Source organism: Pseudopodoces humilis, chromosome 18 (assembly GCF_049639895.1).
Source record: "Pseudopodoces humilis isolate 2021_Gansu_Grassland_sample_001 chromosome 18, ASM4963989v1, whole genome shotgun sequence".
In the NCBI taxonomy this organism is placed as follows: Eukaryota; Metazoa; Chordata; class Aves; order Passeriformes; family Paridae; genus Pseudopodoces; species Pseudopodoces humilis.
The window spans coordinates 8,270,297-8,286,660 of record NC_142217.1 but is presented as its reverse complement, the minus strand read 5'-3'; the positions used below and the strand labels follow the sequence as shown (position 1 = coordinate 8,286,660).

At 37.8% G+C, this 16,364-nt stretch overlaps 2 protein-coding genes across 8 annotated transcripts in view; one reads left to right on the top strand and one right to left on the bottom strand.

Annotated features, from left to right (window-relative positions):
- Positions 1-20: 20 nt before the first annotated feature.
- BFAR (bifunctional apoptosis regulator) lies at positions 21-9,562 on the top strand. 4 transcript variants are annotated; one of them, XM_088064365.1, is made up of 8 exons: positions 21-105; positions 3,764-4,094; positions 4,947-5,145; positions 5,465-5,634; positions 6,290-6,434; positions 6,711-6,881; positions 7,338-7,540; positions 8,417-9,562. In XM_088064365.1, the coding sequence occupies exons 2-8, from the start codon at positions 3,829-3,831 to the stop codon at positions 8,607-8,609; spliced, it is 1,347 nt and encodes a 448-aa protein (XP_087920491.1). In that variant the 5' UTR covers positions 21-105; positions 3,764-3,828; the 3' UTR covers positions 8,610-9,562. The 4 variants fall into 4 exon arrangements, with proteins under 4 accessions (XP_087920491.1, XP_014107953.1, XP_005522950.1 ...); XM_014252478.2 differs by lacking the exon at positions 21-105 and adding an exon at positions 119-507; XM_005522893.3 differs by lacking the exon at positions 21-105 and adding an exon at positions 2,391-2,621.
- Positions 9,563-9,967: 405 nt separating this feature from the next.
- Positions 9,968-16,364, bottom strand: part of PLA2G10 (phospholipase A2 group X) — a 29,612-nt gene continuing 23,215 nt past the window's right edge. For all 4 annotated transcript variants that reach the window (XM_088064024.1, XM_088064022.1, XM_088064023.1 and 1 more), the window contains 3 exons: positions 14,929-15,094; positions 13,328-13,434; positions 9,968-10,866 (listed from right to left, as the gene is read on the bottom strand). In XM_088064024.1, the coding sequence (XP_087920150.1) occupies positions 10,721-10,866; positions 13,328-13,434; positions 14,929-15,094 (419 nt within the window). In that variant the 3' untranslated portion in view covers positions 9,968-10,720. The remainder of the gene's footprint in view (positions 10,867-13,327; positions 13,435-14,928; positions 15,095-16,364) is intronic.

Below are 16,364 nucleotides of genomic sequence, written 5' to 3'. Positions count from 1 at the left end.
GCCGCACGTGAGCGCGCACAGCAGCTCGGGCCGCCGCCATTTCCTACCGGGGCGGAGCCCTCAGGGCCGCACCGCCCTGTCCGCCCGGGGGCTCGGCTTTGAGCGGTGAGTTCGGCAGCCTGCTGTGTGCTCCAAGCGGGCCTCAGGAATGGCTGCAGCAGCGCTGCCGGAGGGAAGGAAGTCTTACACCAGCCGCAGTTCTGTGGAGTGTGGTGAAGTATCATGGATGTGGGCCTTGCCCTCAAAGCCAGAAATGCGTAGCTATCACTAACAAGAAAGAAGGGATGGGACTGCCTAGGAGACACCAGGAGGATGGTGCAGAACTGCTAGCTCGATGCCTTAATGATGATAATTCCAGGGGAACTGCAGGTTTTGGCGTATTACTGAAGGAACGTCTTCCTGTTAGAAGCGGCACTTGAACACCTCTCTGTAAAGGAGCAGCGCTCAGCGCCCAGCAGGATGGGCCCGCAGCAGCGCTGCGGGAGGAAGAGCTGCCCTAGGGAGAAGGTGCTGCACAGGGGCAGAGCGCAGGAGTTGTGGGCACGGGCGGCGGAAGAGTTCAGAGTTTGTGCTACAGGGCTCATAAAGCATCTTTTCCAGAATTCCAGCAGAAATTGTGGGGGGTAATTTCTGCATACAGAAAAAGATAAAGAATTATGCAGGATTTAGTGGAGAGAGTGAGAGTTCTTCAAGATTCTTCAATATTAAGCTTTGCCTTTTATAATAATAATAAGCAATTTATTCAATAGACATTCCCAGCAAATAATCTAGTATGATTAAATGGCTCCGAGTAAGATGTTAGTTAAAATGGAAGAGATGTTTTTATTTTGCAGTAAATTGGCTGAAGCCTAAAATTTTCATACTACTTACTCTTCTGTTTTTTAAGATGCATTTCTGCAGTTTCTAGTTAAAGTGCTCATGGCACTTCAAAGTGGTTGATGGCTGTTTTAGAAGACTGTTTTCCCCCAAGTAGCTGACAAATCTGGGGAACTCTTTGCTTCCCTCACCCACAAAATAAACTGCAAGTCAAACAGTAAGGGACTGTAATAAAGTGCTTCAATATGAATTGAAGTACTATGTCTTACAGATTAGACATTTTTTACTTCAGCATGTATGTATTGTTACGTAAGCAGAAGGAACACCTAGAAAGTGGGAGAGGGCAATACAAGCAGTTAGTTTGAGATTCCATAGCTTTTTATATGTAAGAAGTTTTATAAACTGGAACAGAAAGGCCATGTTTTCACATCATTCAAGTCTGCTGCACAGACTACCAAACACTTGTATGGTCTTTTACTTTACCAAACATTGAATGTGAAGCTAAGTGAAAAGACACTAAAAAGTAGTAAAAACCTGTATTTTAGAACAAGTATTCTGGATTTTCACCTTGCGTGCCACGGTAGATGCACTTCCTCAGATCTAGAAGAGGTTGAATTCTTTCATGCTAGAGTAGTTTAAAAATCTGCTTATTGGTTCTCTGGACAAAAATAGATAATGTGAGAGAATAAAAAATGAGAGACTATTTTCTTTCTTGAAATAGGCTAGAATAATTAAATGTCATTTGAACTGGACTTGTAGTTTGTATCAAACTGGAACAAAATCTTAAAAGAAAATGTCACTGTGTTGAACAGTTGAAAAAAATGCATCTCAGAGGCACTTCAAAAACTCACAGACTCAATTAGGTTGGAAAAAACCTTTGGGATCGAGTCCCACCTGTGACCAAACACACTGGATCACTCAGACCATGGCACTCAGTGCTATGTCCAGTCCTTAAATGCCTCCAGGGACTGTGATTCCACCACGTCCCTGTGCACCGCATTCCAATGTCTAATCACCCTTTCCTAATGTCCAAGCTAAAACTGCCCCGGTGCAGAGTAAAGCTATGTCCTGTCACTTGTTCCCTGAGAGAAGAGGCCCATCCTCACCTGGATACAACCTCCCGTCAAGGCAGGCAGGAGTGAATCAGTTTTTTTTGGACTAGAAAATTCAGAAAGAATTTCAGAAAGGGAACAGAGACTGAGAGAAGTAATTGTGAATGTGTGGAGAGATAAACTCTTATGTGGTACGAATAGTCTGTGCAGGATGCGTTAGCGCTGCAGTCAGACTAGCACCTTTAAGTCTCGTTAAACCTCGAATCTTTATTGTAGAATCAACCTTAAACAGTTTCTGCGAAGGAAGGCTATCTGAGTGCGTAGTGTACAGTAAGCAAAGGTACCTCAGTTCTCATGAATATGGAAGTGGGCGTATTCCCAGAAATGGGAGTGTAGCAGCGCTCATGTCAGATGATTTTAAACGCTTGAAATAAAGAGGCGAGCGGCTGTGGTGAGGAAGGAGCGGCGGTGCCGCCGTGCCCGCGGGGCGGGGCGGGGCGGAAGCAGCGGTAGCCGGGGCGCCGCGGGGCCGAGCCGGCTGCAGGGTGTCGGGCCGGGGCCGAGCCGGCTGCAGGGTATTGGGCCGGGTTCCCCCCGCGCCGGCCCTGCCCTGCCCGGGTAGGAAGCGCCGCGGGCCCGGCCGTGCCGCGCCTGAGGAGGCAGCGCGGAGGGCAGGAAGCTGGAGCTGGGAAGAGACAGGAGAGGAGCCAGGAGTCATTCTGCTGCTGGCTCTTACTTGGCGCAGACTGAGCGGTGAAATATTTTTCCTCTATTTTCCACATAAATGCTGTTGTTTCTGTCTGAAGGGAAAACTAGAATGCTTTGAGGTGCAAGATCTTGCTTTTTTCTCTTACAAGTTCTGTTTCCGGTTTGTTTTAGAAAGCTGACAGCCTGTATTTTGCCAGGGAAATACAGGTTTGGAAGTCTGAGGATTCTAATTTCACTATTGGTTTCTGTTTCTGTACTTGGGATTTTTTTGTAATTTCTGTTCTTTACCTGCTTGCGTCCTTACCTCTTCGTGCTTGATCTGAATGGCAAGTTGGTAACTTAGTAGTAAGCGGGAGCCACATGGTGGAGAGTGTAATCATATTTTGGTTTGGTAGTGCCTGAGGGGAAAATAGTCTTCTTCTTGGTATCTTCTAATATATCATGAGTATTGAGTGAGTGATCTGCAGAAGTGTTTTTCTTAAGAAATTATATTCTCCTATCTAAGAGAATGGAGTAGGAACATCAAGCAAATAGGTTCATATGTTTTGTAAGCCTGGAACCATCTTAAACTCTTCTTATTTGTGCATTTTCTTTAATACTAACAAAGTGGCTACAAATAAAATTAGTGTGGAGTTTAGAGCTTTGATGAGAAGGTGTACAGATCAGTATCTTATCATTCTGAAGCAGGTGACTTGGTGGATCAAACTTCTTTTAACATTGCCCAGCAATGTCTAGCATTGACCTCTGTTAGTAATGTTTTATTCCATATGCTTGGAAGAGGAAGAGGGGTGAAGTAAATTAGATCAGTATGTTATACTGGTATTTTATTTTTGTATCCTCTGATGGTACTTCTTCCTTTGACTGGCTTCTTTTACTAAAACCCTGATTAAAGCTACTGTCAAAAGTAATGTGAAATAAGTTATTTTGTTTGACTTTCATGTGTTTTGTAACATGGGAGAAGAAAGCATAGGGAGATTGAGCCCAGCTGTTTACATCTAGAATCTGGTTTTGATTGTTTTGTTGGCAATGAATATATTGTTGAAAAAGTAGATCATGTTTCATTTTGGGGAGGGCTGAGTTACTTAAAAAAATTTTACACCATCCAAGTGACAAAAGTGGTGCAATGATAAATCACATTTCTTACAATTCTAAACTTCTATAATAGCTGTTTTCTTGTTGCTTTGCAGAAGTAATGCCTTATCTGGTTTGAAGATCTAAGAGAGCTTTCTATTTGTGTAAGGCATAAAGGAAAATGGAAGAAGATGGGACTTTACAAGGGGAAACAGAGAGGGCAAAAGTTGAACCATGTGCTACTCCTGGCCTGGGTCAGCAGATATCAGTCAGTGAGTTCCTGTGCCACTGCTGCTATGATATTCTGATCAATCCTACCACCCTGAACTGTGGGCACAGCTTCTGTAGGCATTGCTTGGCCTTGTGGTGGGTATCATCCAAGAAGAATGAATGCCCTGAATGCAGAGAAAAATGGGAAGGATTCCCCAAAGTCAACATCCTTCTCAGGTGAGTGAACTACTTTGTGAATGTCTTTTTTACATAAATGGAACCACAGAAACCTTCTTTTTGAAAAACCTTTTGAGTTTTCTGCAGATATTCTTATATAATTGGTAATCTGAACTGTCACAAAGAAATTTAAATCCCAAAGACTTTCAGCTTATGCACTCATAATGAACTGTTCAAGCACATGGAATTAAGGGGCAGGTTGGTTGGTTTAGTTTTGAGGGAGGAGGTTTGTTTGGGGGGGAGGGCTTTCCCCGCTTTGTAAATTTTTTGGGAGATGGAGAGGCAGGATCCTCAGTCTTCTAATATTGCTGGTTGTTTTCTAATAATTCTAAATTAGAGTGATCTTGGATAATTGTGTAGTAATTTCTGTAATAGAAATTATTTATTGGAAGAAATATATTCATATTGCAGAACAAAGCTAAAAACATCAGTTTGCTGTCTTGAATTACCCACAAGTTGTTTTGTTAATAACACTTTATCTGGGATTAATAATATTTAAATAAGTAGGTGGTAGGATTGATGGTAGGCTTTTATGTTGTCTTTTGCTTAACATTTTTTAATAATTGAGGCTTGCCAGTGGCACACAGAATTCTAATTTTATACAGATATTTTATATATTTTTATATTTTTCTTCATATTTATAAAAAAATAACTTGGGATTTCTGTGGAATTTTAGCTTTAGAAGCTAAGGAAAATGTTGTTTGACAGTGATTAATATAACTCTAAATTTACTAAGCTTTAATAACTATTTTTTTTCTTGTTTTCAAAGATGGTAGTCTTCAGTAAAGGCTGGAAAACAAATACAAAAATTAGCCTCTTTTCTGAATATTAAGCTTTTATTTTTCCTATTAGGGATGTTATTGAAAAGCTATTTTCTGATGCCATTGAACAAAGAAAAGAAGATATTCAACAAAACAGTGATGTAGCACAGAGCTTAGCAACTTTCCAAAAATATGGGAATGACCAGATGCCTGCAGTTCGGAGCACAGGAAGAATTAATGCTCGAGGAGGGTTTTTCTCAGGCGTTCTCACAGCTTTAACTTGTGTAGCAGTAAGTTTCATCTGGTTGGTTTTCCCTGTCTGCTTCTTTAAGCATGCAATGAAATATCCTTAAATTACATGCACAGAAGACACTCCAGCTGGGCAGTGTAAGTGGCCTTCAGAGCTGTCTGTCAGGAACTGCAGTATGCAGCAAATGGAAGTTAGTGGCTAAAACTTCAAAATACTTTCTTATAACCTGAATATTCTAGTCTCCATGAAATGGAAAACTCTACATGTCAAGCCTCTTATTGTGTGTTTATTTATATCATTCATGTATTTGCTTCTCAAGTAAAGGATCTTTGTTTATTTTTCTTTGTATTTACCTGTAGGTAGTTCTTCTTGGCTATCACTGGAGTAGCAGAGAATTTGAAGATGATCTTCTTGTCCACAAGCCTGTTGCTAAGTGGACTGCTGAGGAAGTGATACTCTGGCTGGAGCAGCTGGGTCCATGGGCTTCACATTACAAAGAAAGATTTTTACTGGAGAAAGTAAATGGAAGGTGAGAGACCTGATGGTCAAGGACAATTATTATGGGATTGGACTACTGATAGATTCATTGGGGGTGGCTTATTGTGAATGACCATACTGTGTTACGTAGATTATGGGAGTATTCTGTTGATGTATAAGAATAAATTTCAGAAGTGGGAATATTCTGTTGATGTAAAAGAATAAATTTCAGAAGTTTTAACAATTGCTGTTGAAAACTTTTAGTAGTAGATACTTAGCAAGCTCCCTGAAAATTTTCTAAGAACTTTTTAAAATGCTAAAAATACAGACTGAAATGATACCTAGAGTAAAATTCTACTGAGGTATTATCCACCCCTTCCACTTTTCTTTTCTTGTGGAAATAAGCATATGCTATATGCATATGTATTCCAGCCAAGAGCCATGCTGAAAGCAGGCAAGAGGAAACTAGAAAAGTAGGAAATTTAAAACCCAGGCTCTGAGATGCAGTTGGTGTAGAACACTTGATATGCAATGTAATGATGATCTTTGAAAGTCTCTGCCAACCCAAAGTATTCTATGATTCTTTTAACTCAAAAGGTGTGCTACCTTGTATCAGTAGCTTATTGTTTCAGTGTGCAGTCATGTATTTGTTAGTCATCTTTTTTGGTGAATAGGCACTGTTTACCTTCTTAATTCTGCTTTTGTAGACTCCTCCTAACACTGACTGAGGAGGATTTCACCAAAGAGCCTTACAGTATAGAGAACAGTAACCATAGGAGAGCTATTATGGCAGAACTGGAATGTGTGAAAACTTTAGGTGTTAAACCACCACAAAACCTTTGGGAATATAAGGTAAATTTAATATGAATATTAATGAATTTAATATGAAGTGTGTCATGTCATGTATATTAGTTATTTTAAAGTAATACCTTTGAAAGAAGATTCTCTTAAAGCCAGGAAGAGTGTTAAAGTAGTGGAGTTACCTGTGTAAAACCTGCTCAGTTTAATGAACTGTTGAATTTGAAAAGCAACCCTTGGAAAAATGACTGTCAGAAAATCTGAGAACTGGCATGTCCTTTTAATTTTATTTTTTCACTGATTAAAACTTGATAATTTGATATATTTTAGGCCGTAAACCCAGGAAAATCACTCTTTCTTCTGTATGCACTGAAGAGTTCTCCAAGACTCAGTATGTTATACCTATATTTGTTTGATTATGCAGAAGCTTTCCTACCTTTCATCCACACAATTTGTCCTATGCAAGAAGACAAGTATGAAGATACTGTCACAAAACTGCTTGTAAGTATTTAAAACATTAAATATGCTACTTGCTTTAGTTATAACCATTTTAAGACTAGCCGCATAAAACCACATGATGTAATTACTCATCATTTCATCTCTTTACACTATGACTTTAAAAAGGACAGACCTACAGAGTAAGTAGTTCTTTGATTTTATTGTATGCAATCATCAGTGTTGCAACCATTACTTTTAATAGGATTGATTTTAGGCTTTTAAGACTTTAAATGTGTGAAACTGATTGTTCTGAAGTTCACATGACTACAGAAAGTGATATTCTAATCTAATTGAAATTACTGCATTACAGTATTACCTACTAACAAGTATAATAAAGATAAAACACTGCTTTCAGTGTATAAAACCCCCAGCTTTTCAACAAAAAACTAGTGGAAATAAGCCAGTATTAAATCAGTTTAATATAAAATTGATTAACAGTCTTTTTATCCTAATTTACAGGACCTTAAAGATCCTTCTTGGAGGCAATGGAGAGAATTCACTGTAAAGTATTTATTTTTGCCATACCAGCTGATAGCTGAATTTGCTTGGGATTGGCTAGATGTGCACTACTGGACATCAAGATTTATAATTGTAAATGCCATGTTGCTTTCTGTTCTGGAATTATTCTCCTTTTGGAGGCTCTGGTCAAGAAGAGAATTGAAGTAAGTTTAACAAAGCTTTTGGAAGAGGATAGGAAGTACACAGCCTTATAAAGAGAAAGTAACAGCCTTACAATTTCACAGCTGCTCACTGAAATGAGTGTCTAACCCAAACTCCGAGGTTGTTAACAACACGTGAATCTGCATTCCCATATTGCTTGATCTTGTATGCCTTTATTTCTGTGCGTGCTTCCAAGGGTTTCTTAGAGGTGGTTTTACTTATCAGATGTAGCAAATGTGGAGACAGTAACAAGCACATTCTTAACCACTGGCAGATATTAAACCTTGTCTTGAGAACTGCCTCTTACAGTGCCTGGTATTGTCAGCTGAGAAGTAAATACATCAGAATGTAGTCATGATACAGTAGTGTAGTTATTACAGGATAAGTCTTCATAATCGTAAGTAAGTTTAGTTATACTGATACTAGTTCTGATAATTTACCAGATTTTCTGTTTTCTGTTACTGCCTCAGTCTTAACTCAAGCATATTAACATTCATAGTTGGTGTGATCTTTGGAAATTGTATGGGAGAAATTCTTCTTTTGGTGTGTAGTGGGTTTTCCCTTTGCCAGTCAATAGAGGGCAGAATGTGCCCAGAACAGCACAGGGAACATAGGACAACCTGAGGCACAGCTGGGATGTGGCACTGGAACCTGCTGGGCTTCAGGTCTAAGTGCACTGACTTAGTGCTTCCTCTTTAAATCTGGTACTACTGGGTTTTAGGAAAGTTTTTCCTGGAGTGCAAAATGTTGTTTTTTTTTTACAGGTACCCAAGTAAGGGCTAAGTAATTTAAAGCTGTAGCACCTATTACCTTTTCTTAGAGCTGGTTAAAAACAAACCAGAAAGTTCCTCTAAGCCTTTTCCTTTCCTTTTTCACAGGACTATTCCTCACAGAATGTGGAGACATTTCTGGAAAGTCTCAACCCAGGGACTTTTTGTTGCCATTTTTTGGCCTTTTATTCCTCAGTTTGTCTGCAATTGTTTGTTTTACTGGGCCTTGTATTTTAACCCAGTTATAAACATTGATCTTGTGGTTACAGAGATAAGGCGTCTGGAGACACAAGTGCAGTGATTGGCATTGGAACTCTTGAGCTGCTTAGCTTCTAAAAATGGACATTTTGAGTAAACTTTGCTTTTCTTCTTCATGTATGTGGCAGTGAAAATGGTGGACTATGTTAATTTAAACAGGCAAAAAAGCTTTAAGGTAAGTTATTAAACTGATTCCAAGTTGGAGGATGAAGGAAAAAGGAATTTTCTGTTGATAAAAAGAAGTACATTCCTATATAGCCATGTAAAACTCTTACAGTCATCTCACCCTATTTGTATCAGATCCCTTTCTTTATTCTGTCCTGAGCATTCTGTGTATTTTCAAGCCTGCCTTAAAATCAGTGTCTTCTGCACTGCTACAGTGATCTCTTTCTTTTTCTTTTTAAACTTAGCATTTCATACCAGCAATGTGTTCCTCAACTTCAGTTTGCCAAAGGAATGCCCTGCCTGGATAGGCTTGATGTTGAAAGAATTTTATTTATTTCAGTCTTCCTTACATGCAGCATTATGACTGCCCTATACATACGCAGTCTCACAGTAGAGTTTGTTCCAAAATTCCTGCAGTTGAAGGCAAAGACTACTTGAATTCTCTTGTGTCTTGGAAAATGTGGTAATTACCACGGAAATTTTTTTTATTCAGATCAGTTAGACTTCATCAATAGCTCCTTTCATTCTCTCATCTTGAATTCTCTTGCTAATTCTTAAACGCAGGGTTATCTCTTAAAAATGATTGTTTTGGAAAAGTGACCTGACCCTGTAATTACTCATGGCAATATAATGTCTGTGTCTATATCTGTGAGCAAATATTGACTGGAAAATTATTTTGGGTAAGCAGGATTGACATTTGTTACTGTATATTCCTTTGAATCAAAAGGTAAGATTTTTTTTTTTGAGAACTTTGTCCCCTTGCATTCTGTATTTGTTGTTTTGTTAATTTCATTTGTGTCAGTAATGTGAACTAAATTTGCTATAAATATTTTTCACAATTAAAGATCTCTCTTGAAATCTTCACTATTCCTAATAGAAGTGGGTTATTTTGTTTGGGGGGTTTTTGGGGGGATTTTTTTGGTGTTTTTTGGGGTGTTTGTTTGTTTTTTGGGTTTGTTGTTGTTGTTGTTTTTTTTGGTATATTGAAATATATGTCATAAGCTTTGACTGCTCTTTAGCCCTGCATCTTTAAGTTTAGGTGAGAGAAAGTAGACATAAACCACTCCTGGCTCTATAACTGTTAAAATCAGCAGTTACAAAAAAGTGTATTATTCAGCAGTTCAGGGAACTGATTTCCCAAAGGGTTAGGTTAAAAGTATCTATGAAGTGACTATAGCTAAAACCAGCTTTACATCCTGATGAGTTGTATATACTTCTGAGCTTCATAAACTCTTACTGTGCAGGATCAAACACTTGTGGGAAAGCCAGTTGGTCCCAACAACTTCTACATTTTTTCCTGTTTTTGTTTTTGTGATGGTTTGCATTTGCGTTTTTAAATTTGGCTCTAAAGTTCTAAGGGTACTCTCTGTGCATACAGGAAATTTAGGGTGTACATAGAGTAAGGAGTTTGAGCCATATCAAATAAGCAGCTGTTTAGAAAACTCTATTTAAAAAGTAAGTGCTAGGAAAAGAAATAGTATAATAGGCCGTCTTCAATGCAGGTAAAATTACTGTAGGTGAATGAAATTCAACACTTAAATTAGGCTTTGTACTAAGTGTTTAATGTAGATGAGAGGGCTCCTTGTGCTGATACTGTCACTTCATGCACTTTTTCCAGTCAGTTCAAAGTTAAAAAATGCTACGATTTGTTAGTGGAGAAGTTTTATTTGTATCTTATAGCCAGTGGAGAGGGGGGTTAAAAAGTTCACAGCGAATGATATTATCAATCTGAAAAATCTGTGAATCTGAATATAAACAAAAATTAACACTGTCAGTTACTCCTTGAGCTGATAAACTCAGATTTCTTTTTAGTCAATAAAAGTGTATGGGAAAAGGTAAATAAGAGGAAAAATGTTTACTTTGGCAGTTTTGGGGTGGAGAGGCTGAGGTGGAATGAGGGAGTATCAAGAAAGGGGAAAATCGTTTGTTGTCATTACTGTGGCCGAAAAAAAGTCATTGTAGATTTAAATATATACAAGAGTCATGTATCTAATATCTACACAAAGGCTGAATCTCACCACACATAAAGTCTGGCCACAAAAGGTATTTTCTATGGTAGGGAGCTTTAGAAAAACACTTGGCAGCTTCACGATCACATTCACATGCCATTTTTTGACATTTATCTTCTAGTGAGTCTGAAAGAAAACACAGTAAGTTTGATATTAGTCTGAAGAAATTGAAAATCCTAAATGGAATACCAAGAATTGCTCCCTCACATTCCACATTTGCCATAAAAATGCCTTACATTTCAAGTGCATCAGGAGCTGTACTGAGCTTTGGTAAGAACCTGTGGATCAGTCAGTAATTGCCAATCTTGGCAGGTGAAAATACAGCAGCCAGATAAAGATTTAAATACTCTTCTTCCAGTTTTTAATAAAGAAACTCTGATAACTGATCTCACTTTAGAAAGCGGTATGGAACCTTCCCTGCCTTCCCTCTTGCTCTAGTGAAACTTGACTTTGGGAAGATACTCCATTCACATACCCTTTGTAATCTGCTATAGGATATAGCATTAAAAATAATACATGGGATATATACATGGCATGCAGATGTATTCCATGTCCAGTCTATAGCAGCCTAAACTGCCCACCTTTTTTTATTGAGGTGTTCAGTAAGAAGTTAGGAAAAGTGTGTTTGTGTGACAAAATCCATGTCTTGTCATGTTTGTTTTATAATTGTAGTGTTGTAACTTAACAGATTTCTTGGCATGAGTGTTCCTTCTTGGCATGAACATTTTCTTCTACAGCAATGTATTGTGGGTTCAGCGTGCCAACCCAGAAGTGTGTAGTTTTTTTCTCTCTGTAACTGTCTGTAAACTGAAGAATCCTTGATGACATTTTGCCTGAGTGTTTACCATTTTAAAAGCTTAGCCAAGTCTCTGCTTGAGATTTGTCCAGGAGCAGAACAAGTGTTCAGTTTTACGAATGAACTCAAATTCTGCCATGAAATGGAAGTGTTCTTAATGTATATGTGTTTGTGCTGCAACTAGCTGCCCTTAGAGCTACTCAATAGCACAAATGGCATGAACAACATGATAGGATAAAAAAATCAAAACATGGTAACTGAGAACTGTTCCTCCTTCTGTTCTTCTCCTGGTATGCTCCACACATTATCTTCTCCATGCTACATCAGGGACTTGGTTTCCTGACACTATGCCTGCTATCTTGGCCAGTATTTTGAATATTGTCAGGAGCAGAATCTTTACAGCCAAATAAGGGCGGACTGTAATATGATTAATCAGTTTGATTCTCAATTAATTGAGAGAGAAATCGCTTTGTACATCTGGGGCAGAATGAAGAAGAAATGAACAAGTAGAAATTCTGAATGAGGTGGACACTTGGGCAAAGTAAAGGTTGAATGTGAAGGAGGAAAGGAAGTAATGTCCAAACTTTCATTTCTTTTCAGGTCAGGCAAATTCTAAATTGAGTTATGAAATGAGAGTGTTTTGTGTTCTCTGTGAATGGCCAGCTGTTGCCTTTAAACCATGGTAGTCAGAAACTCAGACTTGTTTTAAACAAGTTTATGCAAGGGTTTTTGCATTTCTATAGTGCAAATAATAGCCAGTTCTTAAGCTCATTTGCGTTCTAGGTAGAAGTGCAAAATTATACACAAAGTAACTGACCAAGCACCTGATTTAAAAAAAAAAAACAAAAACAAAAAAAACAAAACAGAAACAAAGCAAGCAACATCCCAAACAGCCAGCAAACAAACAAAATTACAAAAACATGACAATAACAACAAAAAAAAACTAGAAATACTGGGGGCTTGTGAGAAGCTACAGTTTTAATGAGTCTTTGAGACTCATATTGGAATGTATTTGTTAAAACTTTGGGAGTTGTGAACAAATAATGTAAAAGAAAAGCTGCTTTCCATTAACCATTTTTTGAGGCTTTTCTTTCTTGGTGATCTCTTTGTCCTTCCCTTACCTCAGCATGGCAAATATATTTTGAAGCAATCAAACAAAATTTATCAGGATGTGGTCAGCAATCTGTACACTTGTCATGTAAATATTTTCAAATTAATATTTTTTAATTTAACTTCCAGAAATACACATACTCATCAAATATTTTATTACCTCATTGTTTGAAACTGTAAACTGTAATTGTGAATTCATTCATAAATTTCAGCCATCACTGCAATTGCTCAGGGATAAATATGCCAAAACCTTGTCCATTATAAACTTACAAATAGTGGAAAATATTTTCAACTAAGTAGGGAAAAGATCCTTTTAAACTGTTACAATTGTCTTCTGTTTGGGTTCCTCAGCAGATGTAAACATTGAGTAAAAGGAGGATGGTTGTGGTTGTGTTTTCTGAAAAGGTAATAGATACTTCTAGATCACAGTTTTGTTTGCTTATGTCAGTCAGTAGGGGAGGATTAAGAAGAAACTGCATTCAGTTGATCAGTTTAGCTGTGCTATCTGGAGGCACAGTGTATCCTGGCAATAAAACTTATAAAAGGAATGATGGTAAACTAAGAGTTTTACAGTTAAGAAAATACCTTTCTAATGAGGTAATTAGTAGAAGTAAGAAACAACCAAACCAAATAACCCAGCTCCAAAACCCAACACCAAAAAACTCCCAAGTGCTCACTCACCACACACAGCAGAATTGTCTTTGCATTCCCAGTGGTAACTTTCAGTCTTTGGTTGACAACCCGCTTGTTCTGCCCTCCCATAGCAGCAGTCGTGGTGAAAGCAGCACCTGAGAGGAGCAGAAATGGTGATTTATGGTCACACAATCTGGGTGGGGTTTATCAATGGGTTACTACAGCTGTGACAAAAGGGTCAGTATCAGTGAGTGTACAAATATTACCTGCCCAGGAACCAAACCAGGGTAATTGGAAAAAATTACTACTTTTTCATGTAATAAGTGATGAGAAAAATGTCTGATATACATTGAGCTAATTGAATCTTCAGGGCATTCACAATTATATGAGAATTTATATTATATTATAAAGCGTGAGTATGCTTTTCTCCTAACACCTTCCACAATATCAACTGTTAGCTCATCATCAGAAAATTTGGAAAGTTGCTCAAAATTATTGTTTCAAAATTGTTCATCATAGTTGGCACAAAGAATTTATAGTCTTTCTATGACATTGTGAAACTGAGCAGTACAGGTAAGAATTAATGAGATTTTAATGTTAAAAAAAGGCATTAAAATATGCTGCTGTAGTGTGTCTGGTGTGGAGTCATTGCAAGCCCAGAAAACCAAGTAGAGGAGGCAACAAGGACCTGAAATTTGGCAACTTGTAAGTTTTTGCTGCAAACTAATTACACCCTTCCTTTCTGACTTTGCTGGAAGAACTGGTTGTGTCCACCAAGTACTCAGTCATTATTCATTTATTTCATTCCTTCATTTATTGGTTCAGTTTCCTCCTGGTAGACTAAAACCATCAGATAGGTAGGTGTTTAGGTTGTCTGAGGAATTTGTCTGCAATAGGAAAAGTTAATGCTGTGAGCTCTCACTTTGCAATTACTGTTTTTCCTGTGCTTATTAAGTGATTACTTGGTCATTCCCCACAGATCACTGTGTAAAGATCCTGTGGTACTTAACAGTTGAACAACACAGCTCAGTAACTCCCTTTCATGAATATAATTTTTTTAAAAAACCCAAACCACACAACAACAACAAAACAAAACCAGAACAAAACCCAGACAATCATCTTCTTGTCAGTTAATGTACAATTACAAATTACATTGATAATAGTATGCTGAAATTTAGTACTAAATGGAAAGGTTTGGTTTTTAGAATTTTTACTAGGTTGAATTTTGAGTAATTCTTATGTATTATTTTGAATATTAATAACATTGAATATAGTAAAATCAAAATATTTTTATTTGCCTCTGTTTTTTAATTTTTTAGTTTTTTAATTTTTAATTTAGATAGCTTCAATGCTTGAACTTTAAAGCTTCTCCAACAAGTCTTTAGTTATTTAACGCTTTGCTAAATAGTGATAGCAAAGAAACTCAGTTGTGCTGTGAATCCTGTACTAATGCAATGAGAATTTGAATTAAAGGCAAGCTCCTGCAGATCTACAGAAACACAATTTGAATGTTTCAGAGTTTCCTAGCAATCTGAGGTGTATTTAAACTTAGTTCCTTCTCTCAAATAGGCCTAATTTCTATTTTAGTCCTTTTATTCATCATCTGCATTCAGCATTTAATTAATTGTCAGATAAATCATTACTCTCACCAGTCTACTCTGTCCTTGGGCCATCCTTTTCCTCCCAGGCCACAGTAGCATCCATAGCGGAGGTACGCAAAAGGAGAGCGCCCTGTGGTGCATTTGATGGCTCCAGCTAATTCCAGAATTCCTCTTCGATTTCTCAAATGGGCTTCCCCAAAAGTGCCTTTATAAACTGTGGAAGAAAAACTACTGTTGAATCCAACATGCAAATATAAAATAGTTCAGATTGTTTGGGTTTTTTAAAGCATTGATAATAAATTACAGGACTTGAAAATAGTCCAGTTTTATTTTTGACACTTTGGGGCCACGCTGCTTGACCCAGTCCCTTTGTCCCCAGTTCATAGTGAGCAGAATCCTGAACATTGAGAACAGCTGCAGTGCTTTCCTCCTATGGAGGCAGTGTACAATGGCAGACTAGTCATTTCCAGTCTTCCAACTGGTGAGGGCCAGCATGTGTTCTGTGGCCCTGACCCACCCAGTTGCTAAGATTAGCTGCCCCAGGGTTGCAGTGTTTTCTTTTTAACATAACATGCAATTTTGCCCATGTTATTTTGTAGAATGTAGTGCTTTACATTGGAACAAATAGGTCCTTTATGATAGGGTTTTGGTTTTCCTCATTTTTAGACAAAGTAGCCAAATAACTGGTGGGGATGGTGTGGTGGATATAAGGCAAGGAAATGGGTGGGTGCTTGGAATCTTTTTCAGGGAAATTAGAAAGGTGGGGTTTGGTTATTTTCCTGTTTACTTTTGTTTGGGGTTGCTGTTTAAGTGATTCTCACTACTATTTCTCCTGAACACAACTTACTTAAGGTACTGTATTTTAACCATCCCATATCAGTACTAAAGCAAGAGTTTTGAAGCACCAGAAAACTGAGACTCTGGGTGACATTTTTAGGGGTTCATGTCATCCTGAGAGGTTGAACTAACACACTGAAGATCCTGATGGTAATGGGCAGCCTCTCCTTGCAGTGCAGGCTCCAAGTTATTCACAGCAAATTTTAAAAAGCTGAATGACTAGAAAACAAATTAGTTTTAGAAGGCTTCTTATTAATTAAACTAATTACTTATTTTGGTATGAGGAGAAGAGTTTATAAAGCTAAACTTCAGTACTGGTTACAGATTCCAAAAGACATTAAGATTTAATAACTGATAATACCTGTGATGGAGACAGACAGCAGAAAAAAATACTTAGTTGTTAAAGACTTTGATAGTTACTTTCCTACAAAATAACTACATAATTATGCAGTTTTTATATAATCTGCGTAATCACATAATCTATTATAATGGCACAATAGAGTAATCTTTTGTAATAGATTATATCATAACAGATTATATGATTAATCAGTTAATGAAAAATCTGACAGAAAAAATACCGGTCCCAGCACAGTTGAGTAACTTGAAATGTGTGGGATGCTGGTGATCTCTGGCACTTGTAATGTCAA